At 38.3% G+C, this 26707-nt stretch overlaps 1 protein-coding gene across 6 annotated transcripts in view; it reads left to right on the top strand.

Annotated features, from left to right (window-relative positions):
- LOC116724250 (proline-rich protein 36) overlaps positions 1-26707 on the top strand; it is a 58289-nt gene that overhangs the window by 17851 nt on the left and 13731 nt on the right. For 3 of the 6 annotated variants that reach the window (XM_032569778.1, XM_032569775.1, XM_032569777.1), the window contains exons 2-3: positions 93-3849; positions 6938-7012. In XM_032569778.1, coding sequence (XP_032425669.1) covers positions 893-3849; positions 6938-7012 — 3032 coding nt within the window. In that variant the 5' untranslated portion in view covers positions 93-892. Of the gene's footprint in view, positions 1-92; positions 3850-6791; positions 7013-26707 lie in introns of all 6 variants that reach the window. The other 3 variants (XR_004340127.1, XR_004340126.1, XM_032569779.1) reach the window with 3 other exon arrangements.

The raw sequence follows: 26707 nt of genomic DNA, 5'->3' as shown, positions 1-26707 counted from the left end.
TCATCCTATCTCAAACAACTGCTTAAACAGATATGCATTTGTAAACAACTACAGTCTCTTCTTTTTTCCCCTTTTTGTGTACTTTTCTGTAGGAGCTAGCACCATCTTCAGCCATGGGAGAATGACACTTTGACTCCACAACTGAAATACAGAAAGTGAAATCAACGAAACAGACAAAGCAGTCTTGACGACATAAGTTTCAAAAGGCAGCTCGTTATGGGAAAACCCTCCGAAGACCATCCCATACATAGGCTACTGGATCTCCTGAGGGATCAGGGGACAAAACATGAGTACAAGAAGGGACTGCCAAGTATGCAAACCTAAGGATGAACAGGCTATATTCCCTGACTCTCTGCCCATTGGCATTGCAAGCCTTTTTGGCCTCATCATGATATTTGCAAGGGGAAATTAGGAGAAATGGGAGTAAAGGAAAATGTGCAAATATTTAAAGGACATATAAAAGCATGGACATGTTCACTTTAACAAAATTTGATGCTGCTTTTCTCTAATTTATCTTAATATGTCATATTTTTGTAGAAGTGAAGGTAAAATATCACAGTTGCTGTAGAACTTAGCATTGGTCACAGTGATCTGACACACCCTTTTTACTGTCTATGATGTTGGTTTACCTTTACCTGTGGACATTGTAGTAATTCTTCTTAAGGACAATTATTCTACAAATGGACTAAGCTTTGCAGGAGTTGACCGAACTTTGTTCGGTTTTATGAGGAAAATGGGACTCATCAATAAAGTACATAGCTCTCACATGCATTTAATACTATAGCAAAACAGTAATGAAAAACGTACTTTCCTTGTTGACACATGAACAAAAAGGCCTTTAAAACGGCAAACTGCCTGTGAATGTTGGGGAAGAAACAGAGTGGCCAGAGAAATGGTGAGCAAGGAGCCTAATCACTTGCTCACAGGCCAAAGCAACGGCAAGAGCACCTTGGCGGACAAACTGCCTGGAACAATGACTGTACGCTCTGTGCTGCTTAATCGAGACTCACCAGATATTGAAAGTCGCCTCAAGCGCCGTCGCAACCGCACCCATCAGGTTCGCTTCAAAGACCTTGAGGATGGCAGTAGCAGTAGTGGCAACAGTGCAACAGGGGAAAATAACACCCGTCAACGGACTGCCAAGGACCGTGACAGCCCACATCCTCTCCGGAAACACAACACCATGTCCCCTCAGCCATGGACAGACAGACCACACACTGAGGGCCTACTTGGTCAAACCTCTGTGGTGGGGGCTGTGCGTGGGGATATGGCAAGTACAATAGAAAAGGTGGCTGCTTTTTTAGCACGAGCCCCACCTCATCCACTAACACCTGGTCCTACACGCAGATGTTGGGTGCCACCACAGTCTAACTCTCTAACTTTACCAATGACACGAAGACCCAGTACAAGCACCAGCACAGCCATTCAGACTTCACCATGCCTCAAAAAACCTCAGTCTCTCTCATCCACCCATGCACGTAGCCAAAGCACTGGGGACTCAGTTGGTGTGGATGGAGATGATGAGCATGACTCTCAAGATGAGTACCTTAGCCACAACCATGTGCTGCTTGGGTCCAAAGATCAGAGTAGACCTCTGAGCTGTGGGGATAAAACTGTGGTAGAACGAAGATCTAAAGTATCAAAGACAGAAATTAAGTCAGGTGTTATGGTAAAACCATCCAGACACAGCTGTCCACCTTCAGTTCTTCACAATAGTGATCTGTGTCACAGTTCTTCAGTATCTTGTCGAGATGGTCCCAAGCGCCAGGGAAGTAGCACTCCTTCAGTAGTAAGGAGGAGAAAGCGCCTAAGCCGGACAACAAGTGATCCTGGAAAAGAAGTGCACTTCTGCACCACTCCCACACAAACTGAAAGCCCCCCTCGATCGCCTCCTCCTACAAATACCAAACTGTGTACAACTGAAGTTCAAACTGAGGGTCCATCTTCACCTCCAGCTTCAAAGCATTGCACCACCCAAAGTCAAAATGAACGTAAACATCAGTCTCTAAATTTGAGTGACGAACACTGCTCAACACAAATTCAAACCACTAATTCTTGTCGAACCCTACCTCAAAATGTTGAGCAGTGTACCCCTCAAAAACAAGCAAACTCTCCATGTCCATCTTCCCCAAATCATAAACCTTGCACTACACAATTGCCAACTTGTAGCTCTGTTGCCTCTCCACCTTTAGTTGCATCACCCAGCTTACATTCTGACATACAAGTGTCTGCTTCTGCAGCTGAAAACCCTCCCACCACCAAAATTTCTACTGTGCCTTACTGTACTTCTCCTCCAACACCGGCAAATGCACCACTACAAATCACTGAAAAAGGCTATAAGGCAGCTTCTTCATCTCCTACTAAGCCAGAAAGTGTCACTAATCCTCCACCAAACATCCTACCTATTTCCTCCACTCCTGCACCTTCTGCTGCCCAAAGCCCTATTCCTTATTATACTGTTTTGTCTCCACCAACACCACCCAGCAAAACTGCTGCTTGCTCAAGTCCTTCCTTTACTGCCCCTCAGTCCTCATCATATAACTGCATATCCCCAGTATCAATATCATCCTCTTCCTTAACCTGTTCCACCCCTACTCCAAATGTAAGCACCATTTTAACATCTTGTGAACCTAACAAACAGCCCAATGCTGTCCCAAATGTAAGACATCAACAACCACCATCAGGTCCAACAAATAATGTATCACTCACAAACCTCACACCCTGTACAATTGTGACTCAGACTGCCCTGTCTTGCACATCCATATCATATTACACCAGTACTCATCCAGGTGGACCCCACACACCCCAGATTAATCAAACATCACCTTCTTACACCACTGTTATACAAACAGTATCTCATTGTAACATACCGTACCAAACAGTGCAAAACAACCCCCCTGCCAGCACTGGGATAACCCTTTATCCCTCCCCTGTCCCTAGACTTGAATCGTGCACTTCTCCACCTCCAATTGTGAAAGCATATGTGTCCACTCTTCAGAATACTCAAGCTTGTGGGACTCCAACTAAAGCTGTTCCTTTGTACTCTTCAAAATTTCGTGCTGCACCACCATACACTCCCCCTTCTCAAGCCCCCTATAATGCTCAGGATAAGAGGGGCATTCGACTTCCACCTCCTCCTCCACCACCTCCTCCCTACACACCACGGAAAAAAGGAAGTGAACCTGCAGTTGCCACAGCCCTAACACCCATGCTCAGGACAGAGAGCAAGGCCAATGAAAAAGGTATGGAGAGGGAAGAGAAAAAGGAGGATACAATGGATATGAAGTGTACAGACTCACCCAAGTTCTGTGGGAGACCCAGTTCTCTGAAGCACAGAGCTCAAACTCCGCCAGTTGCTGTGATGAAGGGAGAGAGGCGCTCCTCTACCTCCTCCCCTGCCAAGGCCTGTTTTAAGCCCAGCTGTCTTAGCTCAGCCCAGGCTCAGCTTGGGGTGCTACACAAAATGCTCTGCTCAGGAGCCAGCGTCAGGCCCAACACACCAAACAGCCAACACTCGCTGCCACCTAACCAGCAGGGCTGCTCTGGTGCCAGGGGCTGCTCTGCCTCTGGGGGTCAGCCTGCAACTGGGCCGCTGAGTCCCACAAAAGCTGACACTTTAAGACAGGTTCAGGAAATTCTTGGAGGGTTGATGTCTGGGGCCAGGTGTAAACTGGACCCATCACGGGTGACGGAAAAGCTCCTGAGTCCCAATGGACCCCTGCATGATATTCGTAGCTTGCAGAACCAGCTTCACAGTCTGGAGGGTGTCCTGGAGACAAGCCAGAATACGATTAAGGTCCTGCTGGATGTCATTCAAGACCTTGAGAAAAAGGAAGCAGAGAGAGATGGGTGAGTAGGACAATGCAATACTGTGAAGTTACTATAAGGGGCAACTCTCATCTGTGGCATAAGAAAACCCACAAAAAAATTATGTGTATTATTTTTCTATTAAGCTACCCACATTGGTTGCTTATACATGGTGCATTGGGGCTTCTACATATTATAAAAAACACAGCTGACACCTCTCATTTAAAGAGATGCACTGTGATATTCTCGATATGTGTTCCCCTTTGTCCTATTTTTACCCCCCAAAATTCTAATGTTTGTGATATCAATGTTCATGATTTGGACTGAACAATTCTAAGTCTGGGAGGTCGAAACTTTACTTCTGTGGCCTACATTTTCTTGAGTTCTCAGAAATAGGAGTGGTTATAATGGCATGCTTCAGGTGCTGAATAATCCACAGGTGTTAGTGATAGTTCAACCCTGTCACCCAGGGTTAAATTAAGGCATGAGAAATGAACTCGTTTGACTTTGAAAGCAACATAAAAGCCCTGGGCCAGAAAGGGAGTGATCCAGAATTTGAAGCCGTAAATACATAATGACTGAAACCCTCAGGCCAACAGAGCTGTAAATGTTGCCCTGGCTCGACATCTTAGCTCAGGGCCAAGAGTGGTGTAAAAAGGCCATCTTCTACTCTATACCATCCAGAATTCCCTTTGACCCAAAGAAAGATGGTGTCCTAAAAAAGAAGTGGTATGATAGTAGAAAGTATGACTTTAAAGGTAAATGTCAGATTCTAGCCTAGGAGTTCATAGTTTTATTAAAACAATATATTTCTTTTCAAAGTTCAGACTCCACGAAGGAAAGTAATGTATGCTTAACTTTACACTAAGGCATTGGCTTGTTATCTCATGTATTATCTACTGGTGCAAAAAAGTGGTTCTTTGAAGGCAAAATATACTTCACCAAAAAGTACATACACAAGTCGGCAGTAATAACCTTCCTGCGTCATGTGAGGTAACTCTTACAAATTGATGGTTTTCTGGGATACAATTCCCCTATTTATATTTCATTTCCATGCTGTACCCATTGTTAGTACAAGAATAAGTGGATGGAACACAATGTAAGTTTGTTTAGAAAGAGAAATACAACAAGGTAAAACATCTAGGTTTGTGAAGAAAAGTGATGAAGAAATACCACATTGAATACTAATGTGTAGCTATTTTTATGATGTCTCATATCAGCCATTCAAGCTTAAATTATCTGCATGTCAAAGAATTTATGTCACATCAGACTACAGGAAATCTCTAGGGGGCTCTGTTGCATCTATTTGAAGCAGCTTCATGCATGTGTGCAGCATGCAAGGTTTGATAAAAATCAACATTTAGCTGCCGTCATGTTGGTGGTTTCAGATGTTCCAAGCCTCTTAGTGTAAACCCTTTACTGTTCCCATCAAGACTTAATTAATCTGCTTCCTGCGTTGTAAGCGGCTTAGTAATTTCTCTCGCTTTATCGCACCAAAATAGTACGTATATGATGTGGGAACATTCTTGGACAGGAAACGATATGGAAATGGGTGCTGGTCTATGAATCCATAGAAAGTTTTTAGTGGTACAGCTGAAATCAGATGTTTACATGCCCTATATATATATATAAAAACACATTTTATGTCTTGCAATCTGACATTAAATCATTGTAAATCTTTTATTTCTTAAGTCAGTTTGGATTTCCTAAATTATCTCTATTTGCTAGATGCCATATATTTTAGGGAATTGCTCATAACTTTAATTAAAATCAGGGATTTACATATACCAAGACTATTTGACCTCTAACTGTTTTGGAAAGTCCAGATGATGATGCAAAGGCTTTGTAGACTTCTAATTGGTTAATTTAGTCGTCTCAAACTCCAGTCCTCGAGGGCCACAGTCCTGCAACGTTTAGATGTGTCCCTTTTCCTGAAGACTTGATCAAACTGTTCATCATACTGCTCAGGAATGAGACTGTGTTCACAGAGAGATTAAAAAGAAGGCATTACCCCAAAAATCAACAAAAGCGACAGATCACAGTTTAGAACTCGACACAGTGATAGAGATGTTTAATTTTTAAGACATGTCCTGTGGTCTGATGATACTAAAAGTGAAGTGTTTGGCGATAATGACGCTTGTTGCAAAGGGAGAAACGTGTAGGCCTCAGGACACCATCTCGGTTGAGACGTATGGGGGTGACAGTATTGGGTGTTTTGTTGCAGGAGAGTCTGGTGCAGTTTACAATATCGATAGAATCACAAGCAAAGAACAGAGTGGACATTACAAGCAACACCTCAAGACATCAATTAGGATTCTCAAGCTTAGGCATGTATATTTTCTAAATGGACAATGAACTATCAAATAAGTCTGAGAATGGCTTAAAGACAAGAAGGTGAATGTTTGGAGAAGGCTATCAGAAAGTCCAAATCTCAATGTAATAGAAAAAATTGTAGGGAAAGCTGAAAAGGTGTGTGCGAGTCATACAGTTTAAAATATCACTCTACAAAATAGACAAAAAAACAGAAGTTTATGTCAATTTCAGAATTTTGACTAAGTAAATAAATAATATTAAAAAATGATTTCTTTTTCTTCTAGGATTGAGTAAATAGAAATATCAGCAATCCCAACTGACTCAAAACAGCGTTGTCAGCGTAATGTCAGACCATGAGAAATGAAAAGGGTTTTTCAAACATTGTATGTAAATATCTGGCTAAAACTGTATCCAGACAGAATATCCCACAATATTATGTCAACTTTAATGGAGAGACTGTACTTCCAGGCATGTGACTGACAGCTCCTTTGTCTCATTTTGCCCATTCTAGTATTAGAACTCCACTCTAGTTTGTATGCATGCAAACTTGACTTTCACCTTCTAAACATTATTTTATGCCCTGAGTGACACTGCGATTCATGGTTTACATAACTGAGGGAGCTTGTTGGAGGGGGTGTAGTTCATTAAAAAATGATCAGGGATGATTTCAGGAAGAAGACTGGCGTACTCTGAGATCCTTGTGCCAGAAATGCTGCTCAGTGAGGTAACTTGACGTATCAGAAGGGTTACACAAATAAACATGCAGCAACACATGCCCCTGGTACCCCTGATATGTCATCTGTGTGCTTTTCAACAGAAGACATTCCTACAGAACGGGGCAGGACATTGAGAACTGTGGGACCTGCAGAGACTGCGCCTGCATCATCTACAGGTATGTTTGACCTGAGCATGTGTGAATTTCCTCAGCTTTATCATTGCCTTTCCTTTTTCTTCTAAATGCTGAGAGCACAGAGTTTCTCTCAGTGCACATTTATGTGTGCATCATGCTGTCATTTTGAATCACATCAGATCTAGAGGTTGTTTTATGGCTTGGCAGGATTGTTGTTCTGCACCGTGTGACAGCACAGCTGGGTGCAGCTCTCACAAGAATGGCCACTTGTCACCAAAACTTTGCTCCATCTATACATTATAACATATAACTAACATCCTCATGGCTTAAATTTAATTAGCTGAACAACAGCAAATACATATTTTTTCCCCCATTTCATTTCCTTTCTTGCATACACACACACACCCACGCCCACATGCATATTTTCTATCTTCACAGGAACTTTGACTTCCATTCATTTTTCATTCATTTCTATAGTGTAACCCCTACCTTTATGATATCTAACCATTTCTACCTAAACTCATTTCACACCTTAGTCATAAACCCTAACCCCAAAACATCACTTCTTCGTATGGGGCCCAGGCTTTGGATCCCATAAATAATGGGTCCTAGTGTTTGTCGTAAACATGGGCCTTACAGCATATCAAATATACGCACATACACATTCTGACACAGTTGTATAAATCATTCTGCTCCCAACATTTAAACAGCACTTTGCACAGGGCCATAAAAAGGGCAAATGAAAACTGTGAAAAGCTTTGAAACGGAAAACTTTTAGATGTGAGTAGTTGAAAGGAAAAAAAAAATCTGACAGAATAAATAGATATTTCAACAGGAGAGTGGCGAAACTTGTTGGTACAGATATCTCCTAATAAATAGAACATCACAGCAAAGCTAATTCATTTCAGTAACTCAGTTCAAAGATTGAAACCTTTTTCATGCACACGCTATACAAAGAGAGACTTCCTTTGTGAACAGGACTCTCTGCACCTGCACACATTGTCAAAAATACCAAACACCCCTTTAAAGATCTATTGTCTGTAATAAAAGTACTTTTATCTGTCTTGCTGTTATTGCGATACAGTTTTATTCTGAGACATAATCTGTAATGCATGTTGTTTCATTTTTAAAGATGTAATTATATTCCTTCTTAAATATTTTTAACTTATTGAGATGGAACAACAAAGCCCTTCTCTGATTATTAAAACTATGATGTAAACAGCTTTGAGGTGTTGGTTATCTCATAAATCTGAAAAGCATAACTCAATTATCAAGTCAACACTAATCATCTGTCTTTGTAATGGTGCACTGCTGTTGAGAAAAATGGCAAGTACACACTTTAGACTGTGTGCTCAGATAATCACAAATTTATTATTCATTATTATGCACAGCTAAGAAGGTTTTCCCCATAGCTGCAAAATATCTTCAACCTAAAAAAAACAACAAAACCCCTCCCAAATTTCCGCTGAAGTTTGGTTATAGTACACCACATAAATGATTCAAAGTAATATATTAGTCTTTATGCTCTGTAATTTATTTTCACTGTGTTTGAAAACCTCCTCAAATAAGACATGACAAAAGGAAGAGCCACTCTTTCTTTCCTCTTCTGCCAAGAAGACAAGAAAGAAGGTGACTGAGAATAAGAGTGGAAAAGTGGGAAAATATATAAATGGCTCAAAAGATCTGGGGAAAAAAGATCAGAAGTTTTGAAAGGGAATGAGACAAAAAGAAAGCCGGGGGAGGGGAGCCTCATAAGGGAGCGATTTATTGAGAATCTAAATACAAATTCATGTTGATATGTCTGCATATTACTTTTTTGAAAGATAAGCATGTGTGCTTACTTTACCCATTTTTTTCCTCCCAAAAGAGGCTTTTTTGGTACTCATTCTTAAACTGCACAACTTTTTCAGTCAGATTCTTTTGTGGTCAAAAGCAGTATTATCTCTCAATCATGTGTCAACACATTTCACTTGTGTTTGAGTGAAGGGCTTTCCTGTTTTGAGAGAGAAAACGATATACTCTTCCTCCACACCCTCGCAGGGATTTGAGTTCAGTTTAGTTAAGAAAAAAAAAAAAAAGACAGAATCAGACAGCTGGAGAGGAATATCTGGAGATAAGGTGTAGCCTGGTAAGAATGACTGATGGTAATGCCTGAGAATCTGACAAGGCAGATTCTATCAATTAAAAGGCTCTTTGAAATCTAACTTCCAGGAGAAACAGCAAAGCTTTAGACGCTATTTGCTGCAAGCAGTATCAGTTGAAGTACTGATACTGCTTGAACTGTTTCATGTTTTGTTATTTTACAACTTTAAACTGCAAGGTGATTTTATTTCATAGATCAACACATAGTAATGTATAATTGCACAACTATGTGTGTTGCAATTCCATCAGACTGGATGGAAAGTGTTTGTGAACTCTTGCCAAAGATTCTGGATTGAATTCAGGTCTGGCCTTAAGAGGACTGTAACACATGAATTCTAGCTCTGGCTGTGAGTTTAAAGTGGTTGTCTTAACTCTTCTGTCTCAACTCGGAAGTCCATTATTTCTTTCAGGGCCATGTATTTAAATTAGTCCATCTTATTTTCCTTTTGAAGAATACCATCTCCATTCCATGCTACTCCCAACACCGTGCTTTATTGTGAGGAAGGTGCCCTGTTAGTTTACATGTCAAGCTCAGTTACATGTCCCTCTTTGAAAAAGCCCCCTCTCCCGTGTTTTTATCCTGTATGGCTAACAGGACTTCTTATGGATTTCATTCAACAATCTCATTCTTTCTGTCACTCTTCATGAATACCAAGTTTGCAGATTATAACACTATTAAATGTCCTCAGTGTTTCCTCCTATAGATTATACCACTGGCTCATAGATGATGTGGTATGTTGTGTTTTGTCTTCCAAATGAAGTAACTAAAAAGCCATTAACTCCATTTACTGTAAATATTCTCAAACATAGAAAGTACTTGTAGACCAGTGAGTCTGTGTGTCTACTTTGTCTTCTCAAATTCCCATTTGAATTGAAGATTGGTGCTCACATTGAGCTAAGTTCTTCTGGAGGTTTCCTCCTGTTGCAGGGGAGTTGTCCTTTTATAGAGTCATGCATGCTAAGAGTTTGCTGCAACATTAATGATCTGGTTCAGTAGGTTGGGTTCCTTAAAGGATTGTTTTGCAAGTTGATATTTTGAATTGAATCTGATTACATTGTGTTAGATCAAATTCAAAAGTATTGTATTTATTTCTGTCTGTATGATTTTATTGATTTGATTCAACATTTCTGTATATAAATTTGATCAGTTTGCGTTTTAAAGTGCATTGAGATGACACTTGTAAGTTGGTGCTATTTAATTTAACGTAATTAGATATATCTGTCCATGGGACAGATTTGCGAGCTGTGGATCTCTGCAGCTCCTCCAGAGTTGTCATGAACCTCTTAACTTCTTAGCTGAATAAGACTCTCCTTTTCCCACTGGTCAGGTTAGGCGGATAACTATGTCTATAGAATTAAAATAAAAAGCATGTGAATATTTTTGCAAAACACTGTTCATTGATTAATTTGTATTTTGTAGGTACTATATTTTATAAAAGTGGTTTTAGTTTTTGAGTAAATATACAATATTTATATGAGTTAACATAAAGGGAAAATAGCCATAAAACTTTACTAATTGGACCACTTGACAGTTCTAATAACTAACACACAGACTTAAGAAAAAAATATGTGATTGAATTAAGCTATTGAACATTTCAGGGGTTTTTTTTCAGTTTATTGGTTTAATTTTCCCCATGGGGTTGGGAGTTCAATTGGCTGCACTACTGCAAATATCGCCCCGAACAGCCTGTTTAACATCACAGAATGCTTAATATAATCCATTATTTTATTTTTCCTTGTTGGTTTGCCTGTTTTCAAATAAATTTGGTTATTTTCAAACCGTGTTTTGACAGTTTCCGCAGTTACAATTTTCAGAGGTCTTGTGCTCCTTTGCACTCTTGAAGTGTTTTTTCCCCCCCCTTAAAATATCCTACAATAAAAGTTACTTACTGATGGGTTGGATAGCAGCTGATCAGAAAGCTGCTTCAGTTTGAACATTTTAGTTTTCAAACGATAAGTACCAAAGGGTTGTGATGGGTTCTTGAGTTTGGACGTTTTCTGAAAGAATATACAGCTCCTTTGTTGCTTTTTTCTCCTTTTCTTTGCTTTATAAAATTGGTGAAGCCAGAAGAACTCATTTGATTTTAATTTGCAACTCTCTTTTGAGAAGTCTCTGAATTATGCATATGCATACGTGTTGGTTCAGTTTCTCTACACATATAGCTTCAGCAGGCATAGACATTAAGAAAAAAGCTTGAATATCAACTTTTCAACCTAGAATATATGACATAAGTAATGGGTGTTTTGTGGTCATATATCACACAGCGTTTGTATGAAGCCAAATTTGATTTGGTACTCCTCTTCCTGTGAAGAACATCAGCACCACTGACATCGTTTAAATGCATTTTTGGTGGAATCTGGAGTAGGTGTCCAATTTTAACTGGCTAAGCTTAAAAGCAATGTTAACATGAGTACAATCTGATTTATTGTGAAATCAAATTGTGCTTATGTAAACTCAATAATGACACAACAAACTGTTTTTACTTTTACACATTCAAATTTCCAATTCCTTGAAATCTTTAAGAAAACTTTTAAACAATTTAAAAACCTGCATCTTTCTTGTCCTGAGACTGTCGTATCATCTTTCATATCTTTCACATCGTTAATATAGAAGCATAAAAAATTGTTTTACTTCTATTGTGAACTTCTCAGCCTTGGGAAAAAAGAGACTTTAAAAGTTTATCTGAATGTATCTTGCAAATCCTTGCTGCTGCCTTAGCAGCTGTTCTTTAACTTGCCCTCTAAAGCCTCCTCCCTGTAGATTAGACTTTCTTGTACAGAAGGTAATAAACACATAAACTGAAGGTGTCAGCTTCAAATTATTAAATTTTCTTCCACTTTCATATTTGTTATATCCAGTAGGGAGCTGTTGTTTTTTTTTACAAATCACAGTACTGACTTTACCAGAACAGGCGTTACTAGAATTAATGCCACGCACGATAATTTCAGCAAGCCACTCAAATTAATTTTATTTAAATTAAAATGTATTCATGCTAAGCAGTAGTGCATAGGAGGTAATGACATTGAGTGCAAGCCTCTAGGTTTCATTTATTACTTTGAGAAGGAAAATGTTTCCAACAATTACATAAGACATCTGTATGAGAAACAAATGATGTTCTTACTTATTCTAAAGGATTTAAAGAGGCCAAGGGAAAGGTGCGTACTAACTCAGTGCTAAAGTAGATGATATCCGGAATCACCTTAAAGAAGCAATTATTGCTGCCCATTACGTTAAGGAGGGTTAAAAGATCAATAGTACATAAGATTATTCACAATTGGAAACCGTTCGAAACAGGTCCATTAGCAGTACAGCGGGCCCCCCATACACAGACACTATTAGTCCTCGACGCAGCTCTCTGCGGTTCGATTCCTGACCTTGAGACCTTTGCTGCATGTCTTCCCTCCTTCTCTCTTTTCCCCATTTCCTGTCTGATTACTGCAAAAATAAAGGCCACTAGAGTCAGAATAAGCTATAACAAAATAAACCCAAAGTTTGACTGTGCACTGATCAGAAAAACTGCAAAGAAACCCAATAATTCACGCTCAGAATCTATGGGCCTAGTTTAAAATCCAACTGTTAACGTTTGTGAAAATGGAAAAAGACTAAAGCTGAAATCCTAAATGAACTCCAAAATGTATGGAACCATGGATAGTCATTATTAGGACTGTCAATGTTAATGTGTTAATGCATGTGATAAATCTGAAAAGTTTAACAAGGTAATATTGCACAGTGAAGATTAATAACAGTCCTATTATGACTTAAAAGCCTTTCTGTTTAAAAAAACACAGCAATGGACTTTTAAATAAAACCGAGTTGGTATGTAGCCCACTTATTGCAATTTATCCTTCCAACAAATCACAACCAATTGATAGTTAGCATTTCTAAATTCTATTTGAAACAAAATTACTTCTTTTGAAATTTTATGAATATGGAAATGCTTTTTCATTGACTGACAGCACTAGTCATCACACACAGCGACATGTTTGACCAAACTTACTTTGCTGTTAAGCAGTGCAGAGTCACATACCAGGCCAACAGCATTACAGCTTAACCGCTTCCCAAACCAGGTTATGAACATAACAATCCCAAATACGGCAGCAATTCTAAGGCAAAATAGCTTCAAAAGGCTGAGATGCTGCACAGCAATCTTAAGAGAGGTGTGCTTAAACAAATGTCTGTTTAGAAGAGTGGCCCAAAACTCCCTCACATCACTGTGAGAGATTGATAAGTTCAAACATCAAATGTCTGCTTCATTTAGTAAAGAATACGCCTTTTTTTCTTTTAAATATAAATTCCAATCGTTGAATATTAAATAAGAACTGATGCTGTGCCACTGTGGGTTTGCACACAGAGCTTTGTTCTCTATTACTCAGGACATTGTTCTGGGCAAAGCTTATGTAAAAATGTAAATGACACTTTAGGCATGCAAATGCAGATACCAGCAAGAGTGTAACAGTTTGTACCTAACCAGGACTTATAAATAAGTGTTTTATTGGTATCAAGTTCTGATGCTAAAGGAGGAATAATACATAATGTATCCAGTGTTATTTAACCAGCACCAATAGCAAATTAGCTGCATATTAATATGTGAATCACATTTTGAGTCCATGCAGGGGTGTGAAGTAGTGAGGGGAATGATGATTTGTACTCCCTGGTATATTTTTTCACTTACAGCAAACGTAGCATACGGAACAAAGTGGGGAGGTCTAACAAGGAGCTGTTGTGTTTAATCCCCGTGGAGTGTGCAGAGACAGGAGCCTAATCAGATCTGTACTCTGCCGCTTTATCTGTGCAACTGCTCCGTCTATAGCTCGATCACGCATTTTGCCGGCGGAGTTCGATGGGTCGCCACTCTGAGATGGATTAATGGCTCTCTTGACCATACGGTTTCAGCTAAGCTTCAAGTCCACTAAGAGTTCCCCTCCGCACACCCCCTTCAAATGCGATCCATCATCGTCTTCAGTGAGCAGCAGATAATTGAGGAAAAGGAAAAAAAAAGGCTGCTGAGGAAGCATTCTTCCCTCATCCCTGCTTACTGACTGTTATCTGTGGCCTCATTTCCCACTAATACTGTTTTCTCTTTATTCTTTTCATTTTTATTCCTCGTTGCATCAGTGATACCTATATGTACAGCACGTCAGGTGCATTGATGCAGTGCAGGTGGGTGATTGCAGCTGGAGTCTCTTAACACCTTTAGAATGAAAGCTTTAGATAGATCCAGTTGGAGAGATTTAAGATAACACTTTGGGGCAGAACTTACAGTTCTTCACAAACTAATTATGAGTGCTTCATAGCTCTTATCCTTACTGACACGGCGTAGCATTTAAGACCATAGTGTAAGGTGGTAACGCTGCAAACTGGATATAAGAACAGACATTGGACTCAGTGCTATAGCTTTCTGTGTCTGTAGCACACATCTCTTATATCATCTGGAGTCTCCCACTCTGTCCTTTTGTAACTCTAGAGCTCTGTGAAATATTCATTCACATTAAAAATGAATTGCTGTGGCTTTAAAAGATTTTAAAAAGTAATAATGGTGTTGAAGATGAACTAGAGACATGTCTTTCTAGGCTCTCTGTGGATGAAGGTTCACTCTTTGACATTTCTTGATAGATTACAATCATTAAGCAGGAATCTTTGGATGATTACACAGACACTGTAAAAACGTCTTTCAGATGGTATTTACGATTCATATTCTACATTAAAAGGCGCTATCCCAAAGCGTCATGCAAAGGAAAAGTAGAATGGTCCATATGTATTGTTCAAACTTTTACACTATCACACTCTCCGGTACAAAATATTCTGTCCGTCCGTCCGTCCGTCCTGCCAACGATCCCCCAGTTGTAATCCAGGCAACCATAATAACCTCATACAATTTGTGTTTTGACATCTACCTCCTTAGATTCATTATATCAAACATGAGCTCCTCTGTATAGCCTCATTCTGTTGTAAAACAATGCCTTTCAACGAAATTCAGACTACTTGAACGTTTCCACGTTTTCTCAGCCATAACCTCAATCCATTTTATTGAGACTTTATGTAATAAAACAAGACATAGTGGAATAATTGCAAAACGGAAGGAAAATAATTTATATTTTCAAAACCTTCAGAAGTGCAAACATGTCTTCATGTTATTCTGCATTCAGTACCACCCAGTCAGCACTTTTTAAAACACCTTTTTTTCCACACGTCGCTACATGCATTCTCAGTATGGGAGATTGCTTCAAAGTCAAAGATATCATGTACGCTACAGCCACTGTCACAACAAGGTCGTCCAAGACGAATGATTGCTGTAGGAAAACTTTTAACCAACTTGAATCCCACTCTCACGTTGCCTGCATTGTTTCATAATTTGTAATATGCGTAACTGATTTGGATTCTGTCAGTGTAATTGGATTGAATTTACTTCTATTGGTAAAGTGCCTTGAGATTACATTTGTTGTAAATTGAACTACATCAACAAATAGAACTGAATAAAAACCTTTTGCTGCAATTAAAGCTGCAAATATTTTAAAGTGTGTCTCCACCAGCTTTGAAAATCTGACTGATATTGCTTTCTCAGGCTCTGAGAAGCCTCTGAAAAGCAATTTTCAAGTTTTACGCATTCACACAACAGTACAGAGAGGATGGATGCATTTTGCAAGGATATATAAAATGTGCTATAGGACACTGGAATTGAACACCCAACCTTTGGGTGTTTACTTTGACTGTGTGCCATTCAGAGTGTTGCAAAATTTACATTAGAACATCCTCAGTTTCTTGAAACTGTAAAAAAAAATACAGAGGAGACCAAAGTTTATGTTTAGAGATATTGGCAGACAACTTTCTCTGCAAAATTTAGAAGACATGTTTCTGCACTGTAGTGTACTGAGACCGTGATGCGGCGATGTCTTCCTTTGTGACACAGAGGGGAGCTGCAGTGTAGTTTTTAGTGAAAAATCAGCATGTATTCCTCAGCTGCTCTTAGAAGTCTGATGGGGATTGAGCTACAAAATGTATTCATAGAGGTGGAAGGACATGTTCTGAGAAAGAAAAGGAATTAGATTTGTGCTGCTCCAAATGAGAAACTGTCTCAATGTTACTGAGATGAAATTACTGAACAATTATAGTATTTATTTATTTTTTCAATTAATGAAGTATATTCCTTTTGACTGTGGGATGATCTGTGTTCTGGTTTTTGTCTGATTCAAACTTTCTTGAATCCTCTCCAAGTAGACCTTCCATGTTCTGCACCTCAGTCCCTGGTGTCTTCGTTTGCAAATGTTTGCTTTTTATTCTGAGTGATGAACGATTCTGCTCTGACAAAATGTGTGAACGTGCTACAGAATAAATTTAGGTAGAAGTGCTAAAATGTCTTTCTTTTTCTCTTAAGTGGTTTTTAATTTATCTTAACGATTAAAAAGACTTACCTTATAATCGGAAGCATCATTGCTTTATGCTGTACGACAAACAATTTATGTTTTTATTTTTTTTCTTCACACTTCAATATTTTAGGTCATCAAACAAAAACAAAAAATAGGTCTTGATGATTCCACTGACATTTGGAAAACCATCCGCTCGAATCACAAGACAAAAGTTGACATTTTTGGAAAATTACACCATCAGGTGAAAAAGTAACATTTTATATAAACAACATCTCACCCACTGTGTAATAAATGGTGGTGAAAGTGTGGTGATCTGGAGCTGTTTTGCTGCTCCAAGACTTGGACAACTTCCCCTAATTAATGAAACTTTGAATTATGCTCTCCAGCAAAAAAATCCTTAAGAAGAATATATGACTATTAGTCTGTAACCTTAAAGTCAGGGATATGTGTGGTGTGCACCAGGACAATGATCCAAAACATCCCATCAAATCCACCTCTGAACATCTCAAACATCTCAAAAGTGCTGCCTTGTCCAAGACCGAACTTGAATCCAATCAAGAGGCTATGATCTTAATCAGGATGTTCATACTCAAAAAATCATTTGAGGATAAATTAAAACAATTCAGCAAAGAAGAGAATTAAGTACCCCCAAATCGATATAAAACACCGACCATTGAAACAATAGCTTGATGGCTTTTGTTGCCACTAAACAACCAGTTATCAGATTTACATTGTACTTACTTTTCATATTGGACCAGGTTTGTTTGGAGTGCTACTTCCCTTAATAATTTATTTGCAATTACTTTTATTCTTGTCTTAATGAGTTTGTAACAAAAAGCATCCAAAACAAAAGAAATTAGTGAAGGCAAAATATTTTCCTTTTCTTTTTTCTTTTTGCAGTTGATCAATTCAGTCAACCCAAAAGTTGATTTGGTTAAGTACAAAATTTTCTCAGTGTGGAGTTGGGGGATTTTTCTCACTCTCTGATGTCTTGATGACTTTGGAGGATGATGTAGGTATAAAACGTGACTTTATGTAAAGATTTGAACATTTCTATTTGGATATATCCTATAACAGATAATGATGTTGACAGCTGATTGACATAATCATTATTACACAGTGCTCTTTATTGGATATTATTTTAGTATAATTTAACTTTTTGCCCAAAGCATGCCTTAAATATTCTCTAAATTTTCAGATTATTTTTTGTAGTTTCACCAATAACATCAGCTTTTTCTGGTTTTATTTAAACATAACCATGCATTTATCACCTCCTTTAAATAAGACTTTGTTATTTTTGTTGTTGTTATTTAAGGCAAATAATGACACAGCCTTCAACTCAGGGTTCACCGCTTCTGATTCCTCTTTTCTCACATGGCCCATAAGTGCACAGAAGTCTAATTCAAGTATTCTCCACATGGTTCTAAGACTGTCCCGTAGCCACAGACAGCTTCTTGTTGTCCTGGTTTTTATCCAGAGGAATATGCAATTTTACAGACATCAGACAGAGGCGTTTTTTCCCTTAGATTGCTTGTGTCACTTCCTTTGCTCTCCCTCCTCTTCTCTCTTTTTTCACTGCTGTGAATAGAAATACATTTCACGCCTAAATGGGGATGAGGAGAAATGGTGCAAACTAGCAGCTTTAGGCTGCGTATGGAAGCAGCAGGAAAAGAGGGGTGAATGTGGAGGTGAGCGGGAAAAGTTTGCTTTGGCAGTCACTCACGGTTCTGGTTGCCTTTCTTCACCCAGTATGTTTCTCTACTGTTTACTCTTGACAGCTAGTATTCAAATGAGCAGAAATCGCTCAAAAAAATAAATTAGGCCTCACTGTGAGCACATTTATTTGAGCTCTCTGAAATTTTTCATCTATAATTTGTAAGAAAATTATAGATTGAACCTCTCGTGTTCCATAGTGAGGATATTTCTTTAGCCGGTATCTAGCCTCCAGTCTTTCATTAAACATTGACAATTCTCATGCATTATCATAAGAGAAGAAAGAGAACCCAGCTGAAGAGAATATCAAATGAACTCTTATACACAGTTCTTAAAAATGAAAGGGAAAGAGTGCATCAGTATGTGAGAAGCAAAGGCATAAAATGGGCATGGCATTGTGAAAATAATGTAGCATTTTTTCAGTGACAGCGCTTATGTGTTTGTGTAAAAGAGCGGAAGTGATTTACAAAAAGACCTCTTAGAATATGGCAGCTCTATTTCTGCATTCAGTGTCTGGAATCACAAATACAGTGCTTTCTATTTGCTCCTTAAAAAAACAGAAAATTTTCCTTTTTTTTTGCCCGCTTTTGTAGTGGGCAAAAAAGTGCAAAAAGTATTTGTAAGTTTCATCTAACAAGGAAACCCATTCTTTCTCGCTTGTTTGGAGATTGATGTTCTCCATACATAAAAAAGAAAGAGCATAAAATAAAGAAACACGTTATTATTATGCTTATTGCAAACAGATGTGACTACTCTGTTAAATACCTAGCTTTAACACATAAACACCCCCCCAAATTGTGCATACACTGGGTGCTCGGAGATTAAGAAGTGTGTTTCTCTCCAAGCTCTAGTCCAATTTAAATTCAAAATGCACTCTATCCGTTGTCAAGAAGAATTCCAAGCTTAGTACTTTTATATGAAGAGGGACTGAGGAGGAAACACAAACCCTCACAGATTTTAGATTCCCTCTGATTGCACTCCCCACAGATAGCTGAGCCGTGTTAAAACCGTTGTGCAACATTGCATGCTCAGCAATGCATTGGAAAAAATCCCCTTGCCTGCATCCTCTCAAGTTCATGAACATTTACAATCCAAGACCAAAAACCAGCTGTGACTTTGTGCACCTTTCAAAACCATCCTTTCATAATTTCTGAAATAGTGTTATGGCTTTATGTTAACATTGCATGAATTTAATATGTATGATTTGCAATGATATAAGCAGTGATTAGGTTAGACAAGATTTTAAGCAATTATTCTAACATCTGAATATGGATATGTTGATTTGTGGTTAGTTTTGAGTTGGGTTAGTCTGTTGTATTTGATGTTGTATTTTTAACTGGACCACAAAACCACAAAACTCCTCTGAACGTAATTCTAAATCTCATGAAGCTTAGTTAAAAACTGTCAAATGTACGTGTTTCTCTTCTCGGTTAATCTCGGTATTTCAGCCATTGCTGCTTAGTAACCTGATGATATATTGGCAGAATGATAAAACCTTGTATCTAGGAATATAAAAAAGGCCTTAACATGCACACACAGTCTGACAAATGTAGGAAGTGTGTGTGTCTCTTTTGTTTTGGTGTTGGCAAATCATTGCTTCGACTGAGCAGTAATTTAAAGGCCATGCTGGGTTATGCACATTGTGTCCATCTGGACTGAAACAATTGTACACTTCAAGTTTTTATGAGTTCACATAAAACTGCTGTAAAGAGCTGTAAAGTGGACATTTAGAAAACTTAGTTTTGTGTGCGGCAGTGGCAGTTTTGCAGAAACAAAAATTGAGATATGGTGGAGTGACATTAGCTGTGCAGCTGCTCTCTGCTTTTAGCAATGGAAACCACCGGAACAATGTAACTTTTAGATATTTTTAATGTCTGTCTTAATGTTTTATTCACTTCTACCTCATTTTGCCATGACTCTGTTGCATAAAAATCGCAAGCATGCTGAATCAGTTTATGAGCTTATTCGGAATTGTGTTGATTTTGTTCAGAAGAGTCTATAGCCATGTTAAAAAAAATTTGTGCAACTTTTTTTGCTACCTGGTGAAACAAAATACTTTAATACACTAAAACCATTCAGATATTATGAAAAAGGGAAATTACGTATGGTGGAGGTATTCGTGTTTCAAGGTTTTGGCAGTATGTTACTTTTAGACAACAATATGGAACAACTATTAATTGGAGTCACAAAATTGTTACTCCTCTTTTATATTATAATTTCTGATTGTATAAGAATCGGCAGAATGACAATATGAGTCAGTCATTTCATTCAAAGCGAGATATAGGGTCATGTTTTATTCAAATGTGGGTAAAAATGGATTGACAAGGAATAAATATTTGAACACTTTCAAATAAACCTCCTAAATACTTTGTGAAGAAGCATACCTTTTGTTGTGACAATGTCAAAATGTATCCTATATGGAGAAATTTGGCACATGCACTGCTTAGGTGTACCTTCTACAAATGGTTGTTAAATCTTAAAGATTTTCCTTTTTTTTTTTTTACTGTGCACTCAGATCTCTAGTCATTTGCACATATTTTCATGGGTTTTATTCAAGGGATGAACTGGGCTGTTTTGGCAGTTTCATGTTCCTTCTCTGAAACCAATTAAGAGTCTCCTTGGCTGTGTGTTTCAGACTATTGTCTTCACTTTGTTTCATCTTTGGATCTTTATTGAGAATTTCCTGTTGTATTTCTCTACTCATTCATCCTGTGCTGACAAGAAGCCTCCCTCCATCATATGCTGTAAGAAGGACTTTTAGCTTAAGGTTTTTGGAGTAAGTTGCAGTATTATTGTAACTTTGGGCGTCAATTGATGTTAATATGTTTAGCAACACTTCTTAGTGAAGGTCTCTTTGCTTTTACCGATGCACAGTAGTATTGCACCTACTACTGTGTGCAATACTTTTCTAATTAGAAACCTTTAAATAGATCATTAGTTAATACCAAACTAACCAATATTAATTTGTAGATAGCACCAGAAATTATTTCTAAATAGTGACATATTTCAGCTGGTTTCTTGGCTTTCCGTGTCTTTTGCACGCCATTTTCCTCATGTGTTCAGTGTTTTCTCCATGTCATTTAGAATTTTTAAATATAGCTTCATTTGTGAATAAATTTAATTTCTTATTTCTGTATGCGTACATTACTTAGGTTGTTGCTGACATCTGGGGTGAATTGTAGTCCAACATTTTAACTGAGAAAATTGTTGAAGTGTCTAATTTTACCTGTGATGTACCTACATACCTGTATTCTCGGATTATTTTTAGACTTCTTAATACAAAGAAGCATGTTTGGTTAGTAATCTGTTTTATTATTTATAAATTCAGCAGGGTCTTTTCTTTGTAGCCTTAATGTATAATCACAGACCTGTGACTGGTCAAATTAACAAATATCACATTTCCAAAACATCACCTTTGAACAAAGTAATGTCTCAGTACTATAATATAATAATTATTAGTTTTGACCTCTGCCAGGACTAATAATTGACCTCTGCAAGCTACATTCAGTTTAGCATTATGACTTTTAAATAATAATATTTACTACAGAAAAATAAGGATTGAAGACTTCAATGTTTTTTCTAAGTAAATATATTCCTAATGAGCCTTTTGAGATAAAATCAACATCATAAGTAGGTAAATTAATTCTTACAAATAAATCAAGACAAACCACTTAAAATCTCCCAACATGTATAAAGTGAGCCTTGTACCCATCAGTAATTATTGTCAGCTACTTTACTCATTAATGGTGTATGAAAAGGTTTCTCATTACCAAGCTATTGCACAAGAAGCATCTCATATTGGATAAAAGAAAATGTCTCTCTCAAGACCTTTGCAAACAAGTTGCTGCAAAACAGATGGCTGTGGTTACAGGAATATTTTCAAACATTTGAACATTCCAGCGAGCCCCGTTGGGCCCCGTAATTCAAAAGTGAAAAGAAAATCAGGTTATTGTGAAGTGGTGACATCCAGGAGCTCGTCACAATATTTGTCACAGAGGAATATTCAGAAGTGTTGTCCAAAAGCCAAAGAGCGCTCACAAAGATCTGCAAAAAACTACTAGCATCACCCACCATGGGATCTATAGCTATTCACTACACAACACTCCACTGTAGAAGAAAAGGCATGTTAAACCTTGCTTAAAGTTTGCTTCAGAATTATTGGACAAGCCAACGAAATGCTAGGAAGATACAACCTAGCATATATCTGGGTTGGGACCAAAAGTAATCTCTTCGGCGTGTTTCATTGCACGTACCAAATTTCAAAGAGGACCGGCACTGCGCAAGTACTGTCTTTCAAGACACAGCACTGACAAGCCTCATGGCTGAAGGAAACATGAATGGAGAAATCTCAAAGAACATTTCTCAACATTGTCCTCATCTATTGCAGAGGAAACAAGGCAGGACTTTTCATAACTTACATGATAGCAAGCACAGAGCCCCAGAAAATGTCTGAGATCGAACATTAAATTGCTACCATGACCCAGTCAATCACCCAACTTAAATGCAACTGAAAATCTATGGAATTAGCTGGATATTACAGTACAATGAAGTGACTCTCAGCACCTTGAAAAATGGCCCAGTGGGCCTGAGCATTATATGAGGCAAATTTCTTCACACAAGAAATGTCTTGAAGTCGGCATTAGCAACAAAGGCTTTTCTTAAAAATATAGATTTTATCAAGCTTGACCAGTCCTATTTCTCTGTCAGCTTATTCATTACACATATGAACTTATTTGCTTGTTTATGTGGAATACTTTGCTTGGTTCCAATATTTGGTGTGAAATTCATGTGGAAAACCCCACGAGAGACCCATTTACAAGTCCAATAATATATTTTTTCCCCCACTGTATCATTTTACCAGTTTTCTTCCAAAAATGCTGCACTAAATAGGCCATTTTATAATTGCCAGGCAGGTTACCTGTTCCAAAATGTTACGCAACCATTGCAATAGTACAAGAGAATAGTTTTTCTTCCTCCTTTCATTTTTCTTATTTTGTCTTTGAGTTTTCCTCCTTAATTATTTTTTGGCAGGCATTTCAGTATGGTTACCACACCTAGATTTCTAAATTAATTACATTGTATTATTTAATTGTTAAATAGCTGTCTAGAAACGGCTATCCCACTGCTTTCTGCTCACCACTTAGTTTTAAATTGCTACCAAATTATTGTGCTAAATGTTTAATGTATTCCAGTGTGCATCTTTGATGCTGGTAGCAGCGAAAAACAACTCAGTTACGATTTAATAAATCTACTGAAATCTGAGGTCAAGTCCCTTTAGTTCTTTTCTGTCAGACATTTTTTTTTCTTTACTGCCTGGATTTCAAAATGTTTTTCATAAATGCTTTCTATCCAAGGTTGTCCTTAGCTGACAAATCGATATGCAGTTTTTTTTTTTTTTCTTTATCCACATATTAGCAGAGAAGGATGGAGTTAAATACAGACTAAAGACAAGACAGACAAAGAAAAATAATTGCCATTGTGTTTTCACTTTAGCTGGATTCAAGAGATCTATGCCTCCCTGGAAAAAAAAAAAAAGAAAAAAAAAAGATTTGTCAGATTCGTGACTCCGACCCTCTGTTAACAACCCTGTCAAAGCTTTCAGACCTGTGTGGATTCGAGTGTTGCAGCTTCCATGCGTGTACCCATGTGTCTGTGCATGCACGTTTCCCCCCTCTCCTTGCTTCCCCCTGCGGATGAAGCTGATAATGGAGAACTGGTGTGTGAGAAATACGTAAAGGGCAGGGCACGCAATTCTTGTGGAGTAATCCATCTTTACTACAGGGCTGAGCCGTGGAGCAACAGGCATCTCGCAGGGGAAGAGCAGAAAGTACATTGTAGGCATCACTCCTATTCATATGAAACTACAGAGAGGAAAGGATCAGCCAGCAGCAGCAATAGATTTCCATGGCAAGAAAATAAGAAAGAAGAACTGAAGAGGATTATTCGGGTCGTACTTTTTCTGACTCAGTAACTGCAAGGAAGAAAACAGCCTAGGCCGTTCATACATTAAAAACAAGATGCTTTAGCGGAGATGGGTAACCACCAAATTATCGTACGTCCCCACAAATTTGTGTTCATCGACACGTGAGTTTGTTTTTGCTTAGGCGACGAGAGAAATAGTGCTGGGTGTGAAACAGAAGAAGAGGGAGACACACCAAGGAGCGAGGGAGAGTGAAAACCCTTGTTCATGCTGTTTGGCAATAATCACTGAGCCGAACTCGTGCCAGCAGCAGAGAGCCAGATGGTTCCTATCACCGTTGTGCCTTGTCTTCTGAACAGGGAGGGGAGAGGAAGATCAAGAGTGGCATGTGGAACAGGAAAGCAGTTCCTAATGTGGATGATGTGTCATATAAATACTAATCACACTCGAATCACATTCACGGCTAAATTAGATCCCCGAAGCTCATTCACCATGCAGCCACTCTCAATCTCCTCCTGCTTGGCGCTGAGCCTCTGTCATTATCAGAGGCGATCAATAAATGGGATATTAAATGCTGAATCCGAACCTGAGATTTCTTTTCAACTTACTAATAGCGTCTGCTGCCTTACTCTGCAATAGAGGTCCAAAAACTGAGGGCTCCTGAATTTATTAAGGAATAATGCGTCCCAGGCCAGTTATTAACACTTTTGAATTTCCGGGAAGTAAAACGAAATCAATATAGAGTAGGTTTCTAGAAAGAATCTACTTTTGAAATCCTTTTTATGGCCTTGCATATTTTCTTCTAGTACAGTGGTTCCCAAAGTGTGGGGCGCGCTCCCTAGGGGGGGCACAGTACCATTGCAGGGGGGCACAGGCAGCGGTATGGATGAATGAAAAAAAAAAAAACTGTTACACAAAAGTGTTTCACTGCAAACATGGTTTGTAGTTTGTTTTGTTGCAACCTGAAGTGTGAAATAAACTTCAGTGGAGTTTGAAAACAAAATATGTGTATAGGTTTATGTCTGGTGGAGCGATGTGTGTGCCCAGTTGATTTTTTTTTCTTTTTTGGGGGGGATTTTATTGTAATCCATAGGGGGGCCCAGGAAATCTTTGGGAACTACTGTTCTAGTATAACCCAACATAGCTTGGGTTGCATTGTTTCTTATTTTGTCCTGTATTAGAGCACATATTGTGTATTAGAGCACATATTGTGGTGCTTTGATGTGCCGTAGTTTAATAGTGTGTGTGCAGTAGGATAAAGGGATGTAAAATTCTGGACTGTACTGCATCAGGGCAGAATATGTCATATTGATTTTGATGTACTTAATTATGGGGAGATTAATGTTCAATTTAATGTACACACTCAATGAGTGGCTGAATAAACTTGAGCCGTATTGATCAGAAAGTAACTCATAGTACATTGTTTTCAACCAACCTGAAGAATCCTCATCAATAAGTGTATCAGTGTTAAATAATTCTTCATTAGAGATTGATTTTATGCACAGCATGGAATAAAATTAAGTAATGTTATTGCTGAAACATTTGAGTAGTGCTTCTGTCGATTAAGTAGCAGTAAAAGTGCACACTTCTTCATCCCATTTTATTTTGTAGTGAAATGAAATAGTTTTCAAAGAAATGCACCAGCATTTCATGAAGGCATGAAGTTGTTGTTTGGAAAGTCACTTCCTGCCTCGTGTTGAAGTGTCTTTGGGCAAAACACAAAACTCTACATTTCTTACAGATTGCCTGTCCTGGAGAATGGGTGAATGTTACTTAAACTGTAGTAGCCCTTTCATTGGTCTGGGTAAACATCATCAAAGTTTAGGTGTTGAGAGTTACAACGCTATATTTGAGTTGGGATTTTGCTTAGTATCTTTATCCAAATCTGAAACCAGCTTGTTTTTTTCTCCGACTTTGGAATCATTAACCAGTACAAAGTTAAAATACAGATTTTATTTCATTAATTTTAAAAATTTTACAGTAGAATAGATATTTTGGCACTGCTTTTAGCTTAGACTATAGTAAGTTTATTTTAGACTGCATGCACAACTATCAAATGTTTTGAATTGTTCTAGAGATCAGAATCCTTGTTGATGATGTACAGGCGATTAAAAAACACTGCGTTATAAAGGAGAAGCTGCCTTGCTAGTTGTTGAGTTGCTGATCGAGTGTGTATACACAGAATGTGTTGCCCTTGGAGACAGAGACCTAGGAGCATGGCCATTACATGAGGATGATTTTAAGATGACCTACCAGAAACAGTCAGTATGTGCATCCACTATAAGAGACAGTTGTGTTTTTTGTTTTTAATAAGTACTACAGCAACATCTAACTGGACATATTTGTAATGTTGGGGCCTAAAATACTTAGTACAAGCTGCAAAGCAGTGGTTCTGCTACTAAGCCAGTATGGTGATGCTGTGGTGAATATATAAGATAAAACTCAAAGCAGAAATTTGGATTGTTGTGGACTATCATTGCAAATTGTCCAGTTCAGCAGCTGGACATTATGAGTTCCCAGGCCTTAAGAAAGGCAGGTGCTGGTTGTTTAAAGAAATCTTTTCATGGTATTATGAAGTCTTTATCATCTCCAGAGCT

The sequence above is a fragment of the Xiphophorus hellerii genome, chromosome 8, assembly GCF_003331165.1.
Source record: "Xiphophorus hellerii strain 12219 chromosome 8, Xiphophorus_hellerii-4.1, whole genome shotgun sequence".
NCBI classification, from domain to species: Eukaryota; Metazoa; Chordata; class Actinopteri; order Cyprinodontiformes; family Poeciliidae; genus Xiphophorus; species Xiphophorus hellerii.
This window is presented reverse-complemented; position numbering and strand designations above follow the sequence as displayed.